Source organism: Cololabis saira, chromosome 24 (assembly GCF_033807715.1).
Source record: "Cololabis saira isolate AMF1-May2022 chromosome 24, fColSai1.1, whole genome shotgun sequence".
NCBI lineage: Eukaryota > Metazoa > Chordata > Actinopteri > Beloniformes > Belonidae > Cololabis > Cololabis saira.
The window spans coordinates 7610698-7629820 of record NC_084610.1 but is presented as its reverse complement, the minus strand read 5'-3'; the positions used below and the strand labels follow the sequence as shown (position 1 = coordinate 7629820).

General features: G+C 38.7%; 1 protein-coding gene across 5 annotated transcripts in view; it reads right to left on the bottom strand.

Moving 5' to 3' along the window:
• The window catches only part of LOC133425087 (neural cell adhesion molecule 2-like), a 436069-nt gene that overhangs the window by 47454 nt on the left and 369492 nt on the right, over positions 1 to 19123 (bottom strand). For all 5 annotated transcript variants that reach the window (XM_061715764.1, XM_061715765.1, XM_061715766.1 and 2 more), the window contains exons 9-12: positions 15528 to 15678; positions 10364 to 10548; positions 8760 to 8856; positions 2889 to 3062 (exon numbers count right to left, since the gene is read on the bottom strand). In XM_061715764.1, coding sequence (XP_061571748.1) covers positions 2889 to 3062; positions 8760 to 8856; positions 10364 to 10548; positions 15528 to 15678 — 607 coding nt within the window. The remainder of the gene's footprint in view (positions 1 to 2888; positions 3063 to 8759; positions 8857 to 10363; positions 10549 to 15527; positions 15679 to 19123) is intronic.

The window sequence follows — 19123 nt, the reverse complement described above, 5'->3', positions numbered from 1 at the left end:
GAAATGACAACACAGGTGTCATTAGTATACAAAATTAAATATGAAAACATGCTGATTGAACACACTTCTGATTAAGTGATAATATTTTACTTAAATAGTTGTTTTTGAACTGTTTAATCTGGAATTGACGGTAAATAATAACATTATTATTTCTTTACATGCCATCAGCTGTATATTATTTTAATTTGAAAGCATTTGTGATATTATAAAGCTATTACTGAATAGGAATAGCTTGTTCAGAGCCCAAGTCGTTGAGGCAATTTTATAATTTTATCAACATAAATACTGTAAAAGCACCCACAATGTAAAACTACTCAAAAACAACTTTAATGAGACTAAAAAGACCAAGCAGATGGCTGCAAACAGCAGCAAAGTGACTGACACGAACATAAAGTAATGAAAACGAGAAAGAAATGAATCTATGACAACTAACAACAGATATAAACCAACAAAAATGAAAAAATTAAGAAACTAAATATAAACCCATGCAAAACAAATTAAAGTGGGCTTAAAAATATATTTACAAATACACTGGAAAAATAGAATTAGTAGCTGAAAAACATAAAATAAATTAAAAAACAACCCACAGACATTGAATACAAGGACACTAAAAAACAACTTAAAACATAATTCACACAACTAAAAACAAAGAACCAAGAAGAAAAAGAGAAAACTTAAAACAATCAGCCATACTTACAGGTATAAACACGCATGTACAACCAGAATTAAGATAAAAAAGCAACTACTGTACAATCAGACTGACAAAAAGATGGAGAAAAACCTAGAGACTGAAAACTAAAAACTAAAAACAATTACAGGACAGAATTTATTCAACAAAAACTGGAATAAAAACAAAGCTGCAAACAAAAAAACCCCCACCAAAGTTAAGCAGAACAAAATGTCAAAGAGATCAAACATAACCAGAATAAAAACCACAAAAAAAAGATGCAAAATGATTCACGGTGAGCTCCAGTTACTGCAAACAGAAAAGCACCCAAAAAGAGCTGAAATGAAGTCAGTATTGTGTGTATTTACTTTGCGGGACACCTTTGCTCTGTCTCTGTGTAACTGAGCGCTGCAGTACGACAACGATATGTGGTGTGAAAACATTTACTGCATAAATTCAATTAAAATAAACAATTTAATCAAAGCCGAGAGTATTATAAAGCTCATGACATCTCAGTATGTAACAACTAAAGACACTGATGAGTATAATCTTGGTGAAAACAACGTAATGTGTCGTACACAAACTGCAAATGACTAGATTATTGATAAGAAAGTGGGAAGTTACTTATTGCAGCACATTTAAAGTGTCTTACATAACCCTCCACTCTCCTAAAGCCAGAGAGAGTCGGCAGTGTAATGAGTTTGAGTGGAAGTTGTTTTTGTTGGTCCGTACAAATTAAATACTTGAATGCTAATAGGCGCTTCGGCAGCTCCGCGGTCCTGAAATTGAAAACAAATTTTGCCGTTTGCAGCGATGTGCTGGGTTCGTTGCGGGCTGCGGGGACACATTTTAATTTGGCCAAAAGCATTCAAATGAAACCAGTCCTGGCGTCTGGTAATGAAGAGTTTATTGTGCTAGGAACTTCTGCGGAGGATATCTGAAGTGGCCTCTATGATTATGTATCATGCCACTTAGGGCTTCGTTACGGGTTTGGCTCATCATTTTGATAATTTAGTCTTAAATTCTATAGAAACAATGCCGTTTATCCAATTTAAGCTTTATTTATTCAGGCCTGATCTTTTGTTCTTCAAAGTGGTTTTCCCTTTGTGTGTGCTGTATATTTTACTCTTAAAAGCACTGCCTCCTGTTTAGTATTCACCTCACTGCATCTCCATACTGTAATTGACTCTGAAATGAGGGATATTAGAGATAAGCCCTTCAGGTTTGTTGGACCTGCTTATCACCCGACCATTCGTCCTCTGGCTTTCATTTTCCAGCCGTCCATCCTTCACCTCGCGGTGTACTTTCCAACAGGCTCAGAAATCAATTTGGAGTCGTAAAAGCATAAGAAGAGGAGGAGCGCGCTCTTTCAGCCCAGACGGGTAGTCCTGGCTCTCTCCCCACAAGGTGTTTGAGCCTCGCCGGGACTCAACAACATCTCTGGGCCAAAGCTTTGAAGGATCTCGTGACAGATCATGCAATTAGGGCTGTACTCATGCCGGATCGGTGCCGCTTGGTGTGTGTGGGGTCAGCGGAACAGAAACTCTCGATAAAGCCAGGTTGGATGTTTATCTGGCATCTTTGTGGTCAAATAACAACAGGATATACGCTAGAAACTGGACAGACGGATCAAAATGATTCTCATTTCCTGAAAATAAGGCGGCCCCAGCTTTCATCCTGCTTGTACGTCAACGGTTTAGCCTCCAAGTCTGCAATAGCCATCTTGGACTGAATCACCTCCCTTATTCGTCAATGGCAGCAGCAGAATAGACACGACCAAATGCAAGAATCCTTCCAAGAAAATCAGACAATAGTCATTCATAATCATTTCAAAGGGACTCAATCGTTAGTAGATTCGTTCCAAGAGAAGACTGAGAATGACTGTTTTTTGCTTCCATAGTACATTTAAAGCTTTATTCAATTGAATGTCAACATAGATTAGTTCAGGGACTTCTATTATTGCATCCATTAGTTAGGAATGTAAAACGAAGAAAAAAAACACTTGAAAATATATTAAAATGAATAGATTGTAAAAATGGAGCAACCCCTAAAAGTTTGTTGTCTAAGAAATGAGCAGGGGATTGGAGAGATGAAAGCTTTATTCATTTTATCTACAAACTACTTCAAGGTTTCAGTGAATTTCTAGTACTAAAATGTTGCATTACAGCCGTAAATTATAGTTATATTCAGTGAGGAGATGAAAATGCAGTTTAAAACTTACTCTGGACGCTGTGCGACTTGACGTCCCTCCAGTCCAGCGAGCCCACCTCCTTATACTGGACCAGGTAGTAGCTGATGGGAACGCCGCCATGAGAGTCTGGCTTCATGAACGTGACGGTTGCCAAGCGCTGCGAGACAGCTGACAGACGGACTGAGTAAGGGTTCGACGGTACATCTGGAGACAAAGATAACGATGGGAGTCAGACACTTGCGGCGTAGCCATTTACCATTTCAAGTCGGCTGATTACTGGTGCTTAACCACTGGAACATTTCCTGGACTTGATCGTTCTCTAAACTTTTACAAATGAATGCCAAACACGTATTTGATTTAATTCATTGATTGCAAGGGAACAGGGTAAATAACTGGATAACGTTGCAGAACAATGGGAGTAATTAACAATTCTCATGCATCAACCAATTCTCAGTTAGATGAATCCATCTAGAGATGAAATGCCAAAAAAATAACAGGGAATGGTCAATTTTGAATGCAGTTGTTTGGATAATTGGTGCCAGTAAAAGTCCACAGGAAACCTGAGGTGATCATCATCAATGATGTTTGTGTATTGTGCCAAAAAAGTAAAAAGTAGACTCTTACAAATACAGTGAAACAACTGATGTTTAGATACATTTGATCTTTGAAAAGGTGCAAGAATATGAGCAGCCATTTAAAAGTTGGGTAGGAGATGTCAATACAAAGCACCCTTCCTTCAGACCTGCCTCTGAAGCCACACCCCCAAAGCACACAGACGTTCAATATCTATTCATGAAAGAAAACAAGAGTTTAGATTTGACCTTCTTTTCCAGGACAACATACCAACAGACAAAGCAGAAAGTGCCTCTGGATGACATTAAACACCCCTACAACCAGTCAGAGAGGCAAAGCGTGTGACGCAGAAGGGGCAACAATCAGGCTAGGGTGCACCAGAGTAGGAACAATGGTTGTTTTGACCATAGACATATATACGTAGATGCCGCATTGAGTGGTTTTGCCCGCTGCTGTGATACGTCAACGTTGCCACCATATTGGATGTGGCAAGACTGCGCTGTAAACTAATACAAGTAAATGGACTTTTTTTCATAAAGCGCCTTTCTACAAAGAAATTTACATTTTACGTCTCATTTATTGATTCACACACGCACTAATATACTTGGGAAACAGTTAGGCACCAAATATAATATATTAAATTTTTTGAGATGACAAAAATAAGAACTTTATTGATCCCACATAGGAGTAATTCATGTTATATCAGCTATAGAGAACAAGGTAGTGCCGAAAAACAATATATATCCCCCCTCACAAAAATAAAAAAAAGAGAAACATATTTTCTCAACAACAAAGCATATTTTACATAGACATATTTAAAATTTTTCAAGTAACAAAATAACATATTTGAACCATTTTTCAGATTTTTCAGTTATTTTATTGTCTGAAAAATGGTTCAAATGTTATTTTATTGTCTGAAAAATGGTTCAAATATGTTATTTTGTTATTTGAAATTTTTTTAATTTGTTTTGTTGATGAGAAAATATGTTTCTCTATTTTTCTTATTTTTGTGAGGGGGATATATATTGTTTTTCGGCACTACCTTGTTCTCTATAGCTGATATAACATGAATCCTATGTAGGATCAATAAAGTTCTTATTTTTGCCATCTCAGAAAATTAAACATATTATATTTGGTGCCTAACTGTTTCCCAAGTATATTAGTGCGTGTGTGAATGAATAAATGAGACGTAAAACGTAAATTTCTTTGTAGAAAGGCGCTTTATGAAAATAAGTCCATTTACTTGTATTAGTTTACAGTGCAGTCTTGCCTCATCCAATATGGCGGCGACGTTGACGTACGGCTCAGCGCTCGATGGGGCGTCTACGTATATATGTCTAAAGGTTTTGACACCTGCATGAATCATCCATAAACCCCGCCCCCAATGCTTTGCAATGGGTTCGGTCTGATCTAGACCAGGGGTCTCAACTCTGCAGTCCTGCATGTTTTAGAAGCCTCCTTGCATGAACACACACCTGATTCAAATGAATGGTTGTCACCAGCTTGTCAAAAAGGTCTGGACAGCTTTGTTGTTGACAACTCCTTGTATCACGGTGTGCTGAAGCAGAGAAACATCTAAAACATGCAGGACTGCCAGGAGTCCGAGACCCCTGATCTACACCGTTGTTAGCGGCTGTGAGCAGGTGGGGCAGCAGTTACATCTTGTGAGAGAGATTTGTCAAAGTGAATGGGTTGTTAGAGCCCCGTCACTTCCAGAATAATCTTTACTTTGACGTGAGAGCATTTAATGACTCCTCTGACACTGACACGTAAAGAGAATTTCACGTAACGTAGCAAAAAAAGAAAGGATGACCTTCCCACCCTTTACCGAATCTTGATTTAGACCATCTTAAGTTTCCTTGTATTTAACTTTAAATCAGCTGTAGTATCAAACATACTGTACAAAAGTATGCACATAATTAATAAAGAATTTGAAGTGGCATTAATAATTAGTCTGAGTGCCTTTTGATCAGTTTTTGGAGGGAGATTCTGATGTTTAAAAGAAAATGCATGTAAAATGACAACTAGAGTAACTAACATGCACATAGAAAACTTTTGCTTTTGCATTAAAGTATGGAATGAGACATTAACTGTATTTATATGACTAACTTTGATGATAAAACATTTGAACATAGCCTGTGATAGGTAAGAGGCTATAAACTCTCTCTGCAAGGCAAACTATCTTTTGTAGAATGTGAAGAATTCCTAGAATTAAAAAAGAAAAAAAAAAAAGATCAGAGCTGACTGTAACAGCTCATATATGAGAGTCCACTAAAGTAAAAGTGGTGAAACCTGCTATAACAGAACGGATGACCACCTTTGTCTCCACTTCTCCGTCTGTCGGATGTTTGAGGATACTGTTCCTCCAACAGCTTCTCTCTCTTCGTTTTTGAACACGTGCCAAAATGAATTTAAGTTGCGCCGGAGGCAACTAGCTTCTGTTTGAAAGCTCTCCGCTGGGGCCCGTGCAGCCTGCACCAGAGGGCTGCAGAGATTGACCGATCAGCTTGCAGAAAGGTGGACCAAAGTACACGAATCTCAGCTATAAATACATCCCTGTCGACTATTATCAAGCTAAAGGCACTAATATCTCACATTACTGTCTAAAAGATGGGTCAAATAAATCAGGCATTTCTTGGCATTATCATTTTCTATAGCACCACTCTGTTGTCAAGAGGAATATAATCGTCATGAATACATTCTGTACACTCACATGTACTACTTTTCCAACCGTGTCAGAGACTGAGAATCGTTTGAACAGAAGTTAAACAAACCAGGCTTTAGCAGTAAACTGTGTCGGAGCATAAGAGATCACTACACTGTAAATTGTTCTGTTCTTGCCAAGTTTCAAGGTCAAACGCAAGGTCATTTGTCTTGTTTTATATATAATTTAACTCATTGAGCCAATGGCATTCTCTTAAATTCATCATTAATAGTCATTTGTGCCTTAATTAGCCAGGAAATCTTACACTTTGTGGTTAACTGTTGAAACAAGCAACAATAGCAGAGTTCCAGTTTTAAAATTTTCTATTTTACGTTTAATAAAACCTTTTTTCAAGCAATCACACAATCACGTATTTTTATTTGCTTTTTGTTTTCTACATCTTCATTCTTTTTCAGGGATAAACAATTATTTGCCAATTTTCAGCGTCTCACTTTTTTCTGTGTTGTAGCAATTCTGCTTTTGTCTTTTTCAATTTGAACCCTTCAACACAGACTACATCTAAACTGGAAACAAGATCTCTTGTAAAATTATCTTGCTTCATGGACAGTGCACCCTAACAAAGCATCATTATTGGGAATGATTCCCAGCATTAAAATGTTATTGTGCCTATTTTCAGTTGTATATTTCTATACATGTAAAAAAATTCTAATTGTGATTTCATCTTACTCTAAATTTTCTTTTGTTTCCCTAAATTGATATGGTGATGAAACAGTATTCCCCTTGAGAGATACATGAGGTGCTTATCTATATATCTAAACCGTGGTGGAGATTCCAACTGTCTTGTGGACTCGATGAATCGAAAGCTCAAAGATTTATACGAGCTTTGAAACTGTCATCCATGACGTCTTTTTCCTCGGAAGGCTCTTTATTTCAGGAAGATTATGCAAAAATCACAACCTACACCTATTACAACAGCACAAAGACTTTGGGGTCACGCTGATCCGTCTGCAGATCAGACTGTCCAGAATAGGGCTGTTCGATTTTGCCCAAAAATAAAATCTCGATTTTTTTCTCTCAAAATCCGATTTTCGATTACGATTACGATTATTTTGTGAATTGACAAAAGGCAAAGAAATGATTTCAAATATGCTGTTTTTTTATTGAACATTTGCCCCATTGGGCTTTAAGTGCAAACTTTGCTCTTATTAAACCAAAAATGAATGAATAAAGTGCAAAACTCTGTAAAATAAGTTGAAAAAAAGTTTTAAAAAATATAATAAAATATAAAGTTTTAACTCTGAAAAAATAAATCAGCAAATCAGCACTTGCAAACATACAGTAAGTTATATTTCCAATTAAATAAAACAAGACATTTTCTAATTAAACTAAACTGGGTCTTTGCATGCTAAATAATAATGCAACCCATGAAGGAGGTAGAGGTGTGTAATGTCAGTCATTACATTTGCTGTTCACATTTTCAAGTTTTTTGCAAGGAACACGAGCCTACCGCATCTGGCTTGAGGGATGCCCGGTGGCATGTTAGTATATCACCATGGTTACAACGCCCCCTCCTACACTAAAGAGCCTCTCCGATGGGGCACTTGTCGCAGGTATTGAGAGGTATTTCCATCAATCATTAATATGGTATCAATCATTAATATGTGTGCAGACAAGGTAAAAAAAAAAAAAAAAAAATTTGAAAAATCGATTTTACGATTTTCACGTTTTAACATCGTTCTAATGACATAATCGCGATTACGATTTAAAATCGATTAATCGAACAGCCCTAGTCCAGAATAGAACATTTCAAATACTAACTGAGAAAAATACGTTTTAGGATGCCCTGAAATTGCTAATAATAAAGGTTACAAAGCAAAAACAGGAAAAGATTTCCTTTTAAACAATGTCTCTTTCGTCCCAACCCCATTTTATTTAAGACGTCAACATCGTAGATGAAATGCTAACATGATTAGTGGCAACACTAAAACAGCTTGAGCCACTGCAAAGTAGTGTAGTATCTTGAGTGTTATCTTGAGCAACTCAAGCTCATCTGCGCGACTTTGTTTTAGATTCCAGGCGATCTCACTCCCCCATGAGTCCACATTAACAACTCAAACTTTTACTACACACTAGCAGTCACTGTGCATGTCCCTTGTGTGTGTGCGGCTGTGCTTTTTGCATTTGTGCAGACTTGTGATCATCAAAACAACTTGGAGAACACATTGTTTTCAGGAAGACTACATATTAGGTCAGCTTTTTGCTAACTACTCTTCTCCTCAGCCAGAGCAATTCAATCTGCACTAAAGATAATTGGACCGCACTATTGTGTATTAGACTGCGCTACAGTAAATTAGGGGGTACTTCAGTAAATAGTGAGGGGGTATGGTAAATCAACCAGCACTATTTGAGATTAAGCTATACTGAATAGCGGTTGGGAGTTGTTGCAGAATTTATCTTCCTGGGAATTGCAAATAAGGCTATTTCCATCAGTGGAGATGTAGATGGTTACAGTTAGTTGAGCATCTCGCATCACTGGTGGGAGAGTGTAGGGTTCCTGAGTCCCCACACTCCAGACTCCAGGTGAACAACACAATCTTCTTAGTTCGGGTAAAAAACAAACAAACAAAGCAGTTCACAGAGAAAAGAACGTGCTGCAGACTCACCTGCCTGGGCCAGAATGAACTCCTGGTATCGAACTCCGATGTTGTTCCGGGCTGTGCAGTTGTAGCGGCCAAAGTCTCGGTCAGACATCGGAGTCACCTAGCAGAAAAACACATTTACAACGTTACAGCAGTTCAAAAAGATTCTCAAACATCCCAGCTCCCTGGCCAGGTCTGAACTTTGACTGGACCATTAAAACATCTGCATCTTTTTATTTTTCAGCAGTTTTATGTCAGATTTGATGATGTACTGGCCTGTTGCAAGGCCAGGTTTCAGTAGCTACAAGATGTTGCAGCGAAACCAGCCCAAAGCATCACCACCGTGCCTGACGGCTGGTAGGAAGAGTATGTGCTGACATGTTTGTGCTTGGTTATAACCAGTACTCGAGTTGAGGGGGGATGAGGGGGGATGGCATCCCCCCCTGAAATAAAAACGGTCAAAATCATCCCCCCTGTAAAACTGCCATCCCCCCTTTCCATCCCTTATGTCATTTCATCAATGAATGTGGTTTTACTGCTATTTCAACATTTAGAGTCATCGCCAGAAAAATAACACCAGAAAAATAACAATTTTCACCTGTTTCAAGTAAATTTTCACTTGAAATAAGTAGAAAAATCTGCCAGTGGGACAAGATTTATCTTCTCACTACAAGCAAAAAAAATCTTGTTCCGCTGGCAGATTTTTCTACTTATTTTAAGTGAAAATCTACTTGAAACAGGTAAAAATTGTTGGTTTTTCCAGTGATGAGTCTTGTTTTAAGGGTAATGAGATTTTTTACTAAAATGAGACATTTTAACTAGAAATAGGACAAATATTCTTGTTAAGATTTTGAGTTTTTGCAGTGATGCATTTTACTTATCCTGTGAAGGACAGAGTCATATTGATAAGTTCAGAAAAGTGTTTTTTATTGTTGTGTTTTGATGTATTTGATGTAAGCCCAGTGGATATTTAAAGCTTACAGAAGGCTGCATTTAACTGCTGCTATGTCATTCCTGCAGTATTTCTGCAGCTGTTTTGGTCACTGCTATTATTTGTAATATATTATATTATTTGTAATCAGCACAAATTATCTGTCCCCATATGATAAAATCCACCATCCCCCCTGATTTTTTTTTACAACTCGAGTACTGGTTGTAACCAAACTTTGGCCTTGCCAACACAACAGGAAGTTGTTCCAGAACTGATGTGGTTGATTTTGAAGCAACTATCCAAATCTAAGTCGAGCATTACTGTTTTTTGAGGTTGGGAGTCGTTCTACTGGCAACCCAGTCTTTTTGCCGTTGTGAACTTTAATATTTAACAAGCCAATTAAGGCCGGTAGAGTCTGTGATACAGCTCAACATTGTACTCTGTGACCTTTCGTCTTACTTGCAAGAAAGTCCAATCTTGGAAAGAAAATGACTCAAATGTACATTCTTATTAAAACGAGGTGTATGAATGATTAAACACTAAATAAAAGTTTGGAAAAAGCAGGCATATGAGGAGCCCCCGGCTCGGTATTATGCTGCCTTAGTAAAAACGTATGACAATTTATATTCCTACATTTGCAGGAGTTTTGGATTTGTCTCAAGTGACAGGAAGTGACCGCCGGGGGACTTGTACCCACCTCCAACACAGACTTGCCCTCTGTTCTGTGTATCTGCATGTTGGGGGTTCCCTCGGAGATGGTGAGGCGTTCCCTCCTCCACAGCATGGTGGCAGGCGGGTTGGACATCACATCACAGCTTATGTTCACAGGATTCCCCTCCCAAGAGTAATAAATGGTGTGGTTGGTCAGGAATTTGGGGATATCTGCACAAAAACGTGGGGAAATTGTAAACTTTTAGTGGACAAAAACAGAGCGTGTACGAGGTGACACAGAATTTCTGAAAAGGAAGTGAGAAAACATTGCATTTACACATCTAATACTCCCTCTGCAATGTTGGAAAGAAAAATTTAATTGAAGCCATTTCATGTTGCAGCAGGAAATAAGAATAAAAGATGCAAACAGAAGCTCATTTCCCCCTGCAAATAGAAAGAGCAATAATGAACGATCTCAGCAGAGAGCCATTGTTCGGATGCTTCCCGGCTCAGTCGGCCTAGCTCCATCGAAGACGCATTATGGTTGTTTTATGCTCACTTGCAGGATTCCATTAAAGAGATTGATGCCTGGCTCTCTGTCACAGCTCAAGACGTGCTATCCCCCCGCAGTCTGCAGTGACTTAGTAAATGAGTTCATTAGCTTGGCGGCAGCGGCTGGCTCAGCCCCGTCGCACTCAGAAGCACAAACCCTGCTCCTCTGCAGGCTAGCAATCCAGACTGGGAGCGAGCCGGCAGCTGAGGCGCCACAAAAACAAGTTTACAGTGCAAAAAACAGCATCTTTGCATCATGCTTTCAGAGCAGGAGGGTGCCTGTGTCGTTTCCTTGCACAAGTATGTCATCAAACTTTGTCAACTTTTTAAGAATCATGGAAAAACAAGTTTTGAAGGGAATCCATGAATCTTAAAACCTCCTCGGGCAGAAGGGGAGAAAATTGCTTTCCACTTCAGAGATGCAGGATGCCGCTGCTCTGAAATGTACATTTGTCCGGCCTCTCTCTTCATTGTTCGTCTAGACTTCAAAGTGCTGCGAAGCACAAAAAGAAAGAGCTGCGCTCTGCACTGGTATACTTAAGGCAGCAGAGCCTCTCTAATAACGAAGCTAATCATTCCAAGGACAAAATGAAGATCTTGCTTTCAGAGTTCATTAGGCAGGGCTGAGCCCGCCCCAAATAACCCCAAACAAGCAGCAGTGAGGGATGGGCGCGCTCACTGGGAAGTAGCGGAGCTGTCAGTGGGAGAAAGCGGACGGCGATGCATGATATCCCTCCTCTAATTAACCCTTCTGGAAGCCGGGTATGTAGTGGGGTGGATGCTGGGGCACTGAGGGGGACCGGTGTTTAATAATACAACGTTCTTCAGGAGAAAAACCAGGCTGAGTGGGGAAAAAACCCTGCTCTTTCAGGTCGGTCTTCATGATGCGTGATTGCGCTCCACTTCAACATTTAAAGCCTCCTTAACATGATTTATTTCAAATTCCTGGTAAAAAATGAGTGAAACAGGTATATCTCAGCTGTGGTATCAGAATAAAGGTAAGATATGTTGACATTAAGCAGAAGTGTAAGATTATGCAGAAGCAGTGCAAGGTCAGATTAAATGGAGGTAAAACACACACGAAAAAATCCCCATCCAACAAAATAGCCCTCTTTTAGAGTCCGTATCTGGTTGTCTTGTGCAATGCCATATCTCAGGAAGGCCTGAGGGATTTTAATGATTGACACTGACAGTTGGGGGTTTTTCACTAGAATATGATTCAGGAGGGCAAACATTAAAAGGTAAGACTGGAGGCTGGAGAAAGTCCCTAAATATCAACTATTTATTGCAATATCAGCATAAAGAACATTAATACCACAAACCCCCAAAAATACTGCAAGACATGGTACATGTAGGTTAGGATATATTTCTGAGTGTCACAGATTCACAATAATCAACATATTTGGCCAAGTTTACTTAAATTTCCAAAATCCAAACTGATTTGCCATTTATTCTTTTATGTCACTGTCTGGCATCTGTTAGCACCAAAGCAGAAAGACATTAAAACTAATCCATATTGTTTATGAACTCAATCGTCCTCACACGTTTTCCTAGTATTTTCCAAAGCTGTTTTATTTCTTGGGGGGTTTTGATTCTTCTTTGCTCTGTTCACACATGAGTTCCAGTCACAGCGAGGTGTCATTTTCAGATCCGTGGTCCTCTATGCACCACGTTACAGATTGTTTTACAGTCGATCAAGAACTGCTCCAAGGGCCGCGGAAACATTACTCTCTCAACTTAGACTTTTCAAAGCCAGGTCTTTTGCTTTTCAGAAAAGGGGTGACTTGATCCAAGCGGTTTTCCAGTTCGACTGTTGCTGTTCTTTAAAACCACACGACTGCTATGTATCACTTTCTCCAAAATGTCAAATCTGTATATATTTTGCAAAAGATATCCAGGTGGTTTGTTACTTTTCATACCAACGATGACCGGGAGCTGGGTCCGGTATTATTTGTATTTTTTCAGACCCTTTCACACCGTTCCAGGAGTCAAGATGCTACCGGTCATTTGTGAGGTTGTAAAGCGACGTAAAGCCGTGGGTTTTTGTTTGGAGCTGCCGGTTTGTAAGTTGTTGTTTCTTCGTTATTCCTTACTTTCTGCTAACGTTATAGATGTACTGGGTTTGTTTCTATGAGTAAAGAAAAGAAAACTTTATCTTTAACCTATTCCAGCTGCACTGCAAAAACTCAAAATCTTACCAGGAATATTTGTCTAATTTCTAGTTAAAATGTCTCATTTTTAGTCAAAATATCTCATTATTATTAAATTGCCCCTCGGGGACAAATAAAGTGTTTTGAATTGAATTGAATTGAATTATATTTAAAACAAGCAGAAAAATCTGAAAAAATAACTTATTTGACAATTTTCACCTTTTCAAGTAAATTTTCACTTGAAATAAGTAGAAAAATCTGCCAAGATTTATCTTCTTATTACAAGCAAAAAAATCTTGTTCCCCTGGCAGATTTTCCTACTTATTTTAAGTGAAAATATACTTGAAACTGGTGAAAATTGTTGTTTTTTCCATTGATGAGTCTTGTTTTTAAGTGTAATGAGATTTTTTTGACTAAAAATGAGACATTTTAACTAGAAATAAGACAAATATTCTTTGAAGTGTGGTTTAATAATCAGTTTGATATTTTTCTTATTTGCTGAGTTGGCAACACATTACCCACACAGATAGAGCATTGCCACAGCGATCGTCATAAGACATAAAAAAAGATACACACAACACACACACAGAGAAAGACCATAAACATTTGAAACATAAAACTGCAGCAAAGAAATGCACAATGACTAATAAATCCATGACTCCCTCAGGCATCAACATATCAAAATGGAAAAGAAAGACATTTTAACACACCCCAAATACACAATCCAAGGAGAGGGCCACCAAAAAGCTCCAACAGAGACCATGAATGATCAGAACGTGCTATGAATTACTAATGAGACAAATAAAATGACTGCAAATACAAACAGCAGATAATTGCCATCTACATATTGATTAGGTTTTAGTTGACACAACTCTGCCCACTTTAGCGGGTTTGGAGCGACACTGGGAGCAGCTGGGCAGTGGGGGCTACCAGGCTACGAGGGGTCGGGACTCTGTCCAGGGACACTTGGGCATGTGTTGGGGCAGGGACTGATCCGGGGGGTCTGCATCCAACATCACGACTACCAGAGGAATAAAAAGTGGGTGTTAACATAGAAATAAAATAATTAAGTTGAAACTAGATGCAAAAGCAACACAATCCGCAGTACGGATGAAAAATAATCCCGGTGTTCTGCCAATCCTTGCTACCTGCCGAGAAATGCTACTTTGTGGTTCTGCGAAAGCGCACAGTCGATTTTCAGTTTGATTGCACGATGTAAAATTGATAATATGGAATGTTGAGTATTTGATCCTTCAAAATACACTACCCATGACATGAATTGCATTACACTTTGTGAACATTATATGATAAAGAGAAAAAAATCTTTATCACTTTATTTGATATTCTTTCGGTCATTGGCCTTTATTTCATTTCATTTCATTTCTTCTTTATTTCATTCAAAAAATAAAACAATTCAATACAAATACAAATGTTCTTAAATTGTGAATGAAAAGGGAGCAGAAAGAAGAAGAATCTTATCTGATCTGCCCCTTTTCCCAAGAAATAATTTCACAAATAACATAAATTAAAAATTAAAAAAAAAAAAAAACAACAACTAAGTGAATAAAAAACTAAACTAAAATAAATGTAACCAGGCAGGTCATTAAGAACATTCTTATTTACAATGACGGCCTGGCAAGAGACAAGGACCATTTGGGGTCAAAGAAGTGGTTTAGGGAGTAAAACACAGTAAAATTGTAGCTCTACAAAGGTAGAAAACCATTAGGCAGCATTTTTTGACAAAGCAGCAAAAAAATGGCAGAACACCGGCAAGACTTTCAAATCACAGGGCTTTTTCAGGGGTCGCCTGATTAGACCTCCAATTAGCATAAGTGAACTAACCGGTGAGCCCGCCTGACCCCGTAACCCGGCCGGGTGGGTTTATTAGAAGCTTCAGCAGATATGAGGTTTGGTGAGAGAGCAGGACCAAACACTGAGGTTTAACAGCAGCTTAACAGCACTCTGCCTCCCTCGGACAATTTTGCTGAAAAATGCAGCCAAGGCGCCGCAGAATTTCAACGTGGTTGAATTACAGAGCGATAAATTCACATAAACCCACATCTAATTCAAATGTGTCTAACCAAGACACCTGGATGTAATGGAGTCGGATGAAAAACACCTGCAGAACCGTTTTAGTCTTGAAGGACAGGAGGAGGCTCTTATCTCGGGGAACCATAATGGCGACACACGTTTCCACGCTGGCGAGATCATTCCAGACACGAGCAATTCTAGCGAGCATTTGCTCACAGCCCAGACAGAACTGTACATTTTTACCACAGGCCGGGACTTGATGAGTGGAGCCGGGGATCTGCTGGAAGAATTACAAAAGTACGACCAAGGAGGCCCGGGTGTTCCAGTAAACAGAGAAATGGAGCCAAATTTAAAATGTCACAGTTCTGGCAAAGACACCCTGCAGTGACCAGTGCATGCTGGACAGGATGTGGGTGATTAAACTGCAGTTTTATTGGACTGCAGATGATAAAAAGACACGCCTTTCTCCATACTTACATTCGATGTCCAGAAACATGCTCTTCTGATGACCTCCTATCCTGCTCTGAGCCTCGCAGTCAAAGCGCCCCAAGTCGGTGAGCCTCACGCCGCTGATGGTCAGCGCAGACTTGCCGTGGCGACCACGGACTTCGAACCGTCCGTCATGGCTCTGAAACACAAATGTGATACGTTTTCCTGTCAAAACCCTTGAGAGTAGAACCTTATTTGCAACCTTCCAAGGCCTTGCATTTGATTTACTACTCATTGATTGTTCCCTATTTGTCTTACTGTGTGGAATTGTGGGGATCCACCTTTAAAACCACCTTAAATTCAATAATAAAACTTCAAAAACGAGCCATACGTATCATCAATAAGGCTGATTACTACGCTCACACAGATCCACTTTTTCTAAATTCTCATGTTATTAAATTTTATGATTTGTTTTATTTTAAAATCATGCAAATTATGTTTAAAGCTAAATCAAAAATGCTCCCTGACCCAATACAGAGGTTATTTTCAATTCAGGAGACTCGTTACAATCTTAGAGGTGTCTGTAATTTCACAGTACAAATGGCTAAAAAAGGTATGAAAAGGAGATGTGTCTCCATCGTTGGAGTTAAATTCTGGAATGATGCCAACATAAATTTAAAAACATGTCATTCTTTTGTTGTATTTAAGAAAATGGTTTGTAAAGCTATTTTTTAAGCTTATAAGTGCAATTGACCATCTGTTAATGTTTCTTAGCTTTTCTATTGTTTCTTTGCCTTTTGTTGTTTCTTTGCTTTTCTATTCTCTTTTTGGTTTTCTGGAGGTTGGTAGCCAAAAAAAGAAAGTTGTTAATATGGGATAGGCTTTTATAAGCAGTTTGCTTCTGCCTATGCCTTTTCAGTTATTGTTCAACACATTTTTTTGGTTTTGTATGAAAAGTTAATGCTGTGTACAATGTTTTTTTGGTGTTGTTTTGTGTTGCAATGACTGAATAAACTTCATTCATTATTTCCAAAAAATCTGCACCACCAAGTAAACTCTAAATTTTAATAGATCACAGAAAACAAATCAGATGTTTGAATGAGACAATCAGCTACATCATGACAAATACAAGCTCGATGCATTTTAAGGCAACTCAAATTGGTTGGAATATGAGCAACAAAGGGGTGGAAGAAGTCCGGAGCAGAGCTTCCTAAAAGTAAATATAGACCGAGTCAGACTGATTTTCTTCATGAAATTGAAAAGACGCTGGATATCCTATCATCTAATGGACATTTCAAAAGATTCCAAAAATTTGAAGGAATCTCTGTGTGCAGAAGACAAGGCGGAAAATCACTTTTGGATACTCATGATGGCTCTTTATTGAAAATAGGCACAGTTATGTAACGGGAGTGAATGCAAAGGCTTAGGAACATTTCTGGCTCATCTCCAGGCCAGATTTTCCACCAGTAAAACATTTAATGCATCATGAAACAAAAAATACTGCAAAAACCATCTTTTTTTCATTATTTTTATTTCTATTTTTAAGATTTTGTGGTTGAAGTGACTTTTTTTGGACGTAATGTGAAAGGAAATGGCGACAGTGAGAAGCAGAGGACGTGCTAGGGCTGATGCCTCCGCATCTGACGCCCATGTTAGATTTCTTTCTGAGCTCAGATTACATTTAAAATAAGGGTATTTAAAGCCTACAAATAACTGCCTTCTGTTTTTATTCACAATGTTTTACTCAGTGGCCAAACGTTTTTGGAAATGTGTTTCTTTACATTTTTGCATTGTGTTAACATGAAGACTGTTTGACTGTTGGAGGGACGGGACTTTTCACTTATGAAAAGAAAGTCCCAACCTTTGTTTATTGGAAAAACCTGCAAATATAAAGCGGATCAGTGATTTTCAACCAGCCCCGTTGTCAACAAAAAGTTGTTTGTCCAACTTTGTTCTTGCGGATGAGTGACAGCCCCTCTGATCCGTTTTGACCCCTCCCGTCCCTTCGCCGGCGACTGTCAGTTGTCACATAGTGTCAGAGTTAATGCAATAAAGTGTCGATATATTACAAGGTCATTACATCTGTATGAAGACAGATGGTACCAATTTAAAACTACGGGTCAATTACAGCAGACAAGGCTATCATTCCAGTAATGGACAGCCGCTTGTAATGAGAAAAAAATACCCCAGGAGCAGCCTGGTTGCAGACGGTTGTAACTTCAGACTGCTACCATCAGATAACCTCCGTGACCTGCATGAAACTATTGTAGCCGAGCTGCCCGCTGAATCAGAGCTGATGTGATAAAAACTTCAATAACTTCAGATGAGGATTTGAAGGGGATACTTGGGACCAATTCCAGTCATGTTGCCACCTGAATTTCATCCAGCAATTCTTTTAAACTACAGTAATTTAAATGATATATGATCACAATGATCAACATGGCAACAGGAATTAATTGTTTTAATAAAATTAGCCATGAAAAATGTAGCTAGACATACTCATTTTGATAAACTATGATTAATTAACAGTTTATATTATGCATTTCTGGCTGAAAGAGCAACACAGTGACAAATGGTATGGCTCTTTTATGAAAGGAAGAAAAACACACATTGGGCACTGAAACAACATTAAATGGAAAAGTAAAACATAATTTACTGAAGATCAACTGATGAAGATCAGGCATTACTTTTAAAATGAGGTTCAACTGACTCGCTTAAAAGGATATATAAATAATGAAGCGGGCCTGGTCATAAACGATAGGAATTTCTTGCATAGGCAAAAATCCCGACAATGGCATTTACATAGAGGCATGTCTTCAGTCAGAAAGAGGATTTTTGCACAAGTAAAACATAATCACAAATGAGCTTTTGTTGCATTCTGAATAGTTAAAAATACAAGTCAAGAATTTAAATACAAATATTCACCTCAAGGCCATATGGTGTAGGATTACAGAGACTGTTGGGATCACGGCGGTAATCAAACTGCATTTCCAGGAATGTGATATTTTATACAGAATATTGCAGTTTGATTCTCTCTCTCCCTTCGGCAACGGCATCATTCTTTAGGCAAACTGCCTGCCTCAAATGGTTCCAGCTGTATTGAGTTTAAAGTATATGATAGTGAAAGGAATCGCCTAAAAATTAGGGAATTACACTGATTTGGACAGATGATGCCCTCAAGCATCAAGACAGACAAAACTCATCTGCTTGCACATCTAAAGCTCGCAGCTTACACCTGAATATTCAGCTTGCTGGCTCTCAAGTAATTGTTAAAGACCAGGCAGTTTCTTACTCTGGCATCATTGATTTCAAAGTACTCATGGAGGTTTGGATTAGTAACTCTGACCTAGTATGGGTTACATTAACATAACCAGGTTAGGTTAATTGACCCGATGTTTTCGGAGATGATAAGAGCCGCCGGCACGGAGCAGCAGCAGCCGGAGTACAGACGTGATCGCCCTGCGCCGTCGTCCCGGGGGAGAAACCTGCAGCTCTGTGGAGAATTACCGCTGGCTGGAATAAATCATTTAGGAAGATAAATGTTGGTTTAATAGATGAAATCTAACAGTTGTAGCTACGCCTGTTAAGAAATTTGCTCCGAAAATGTATGGTTCCGCGTTACACCAACGCAGAGCCTACGGCGT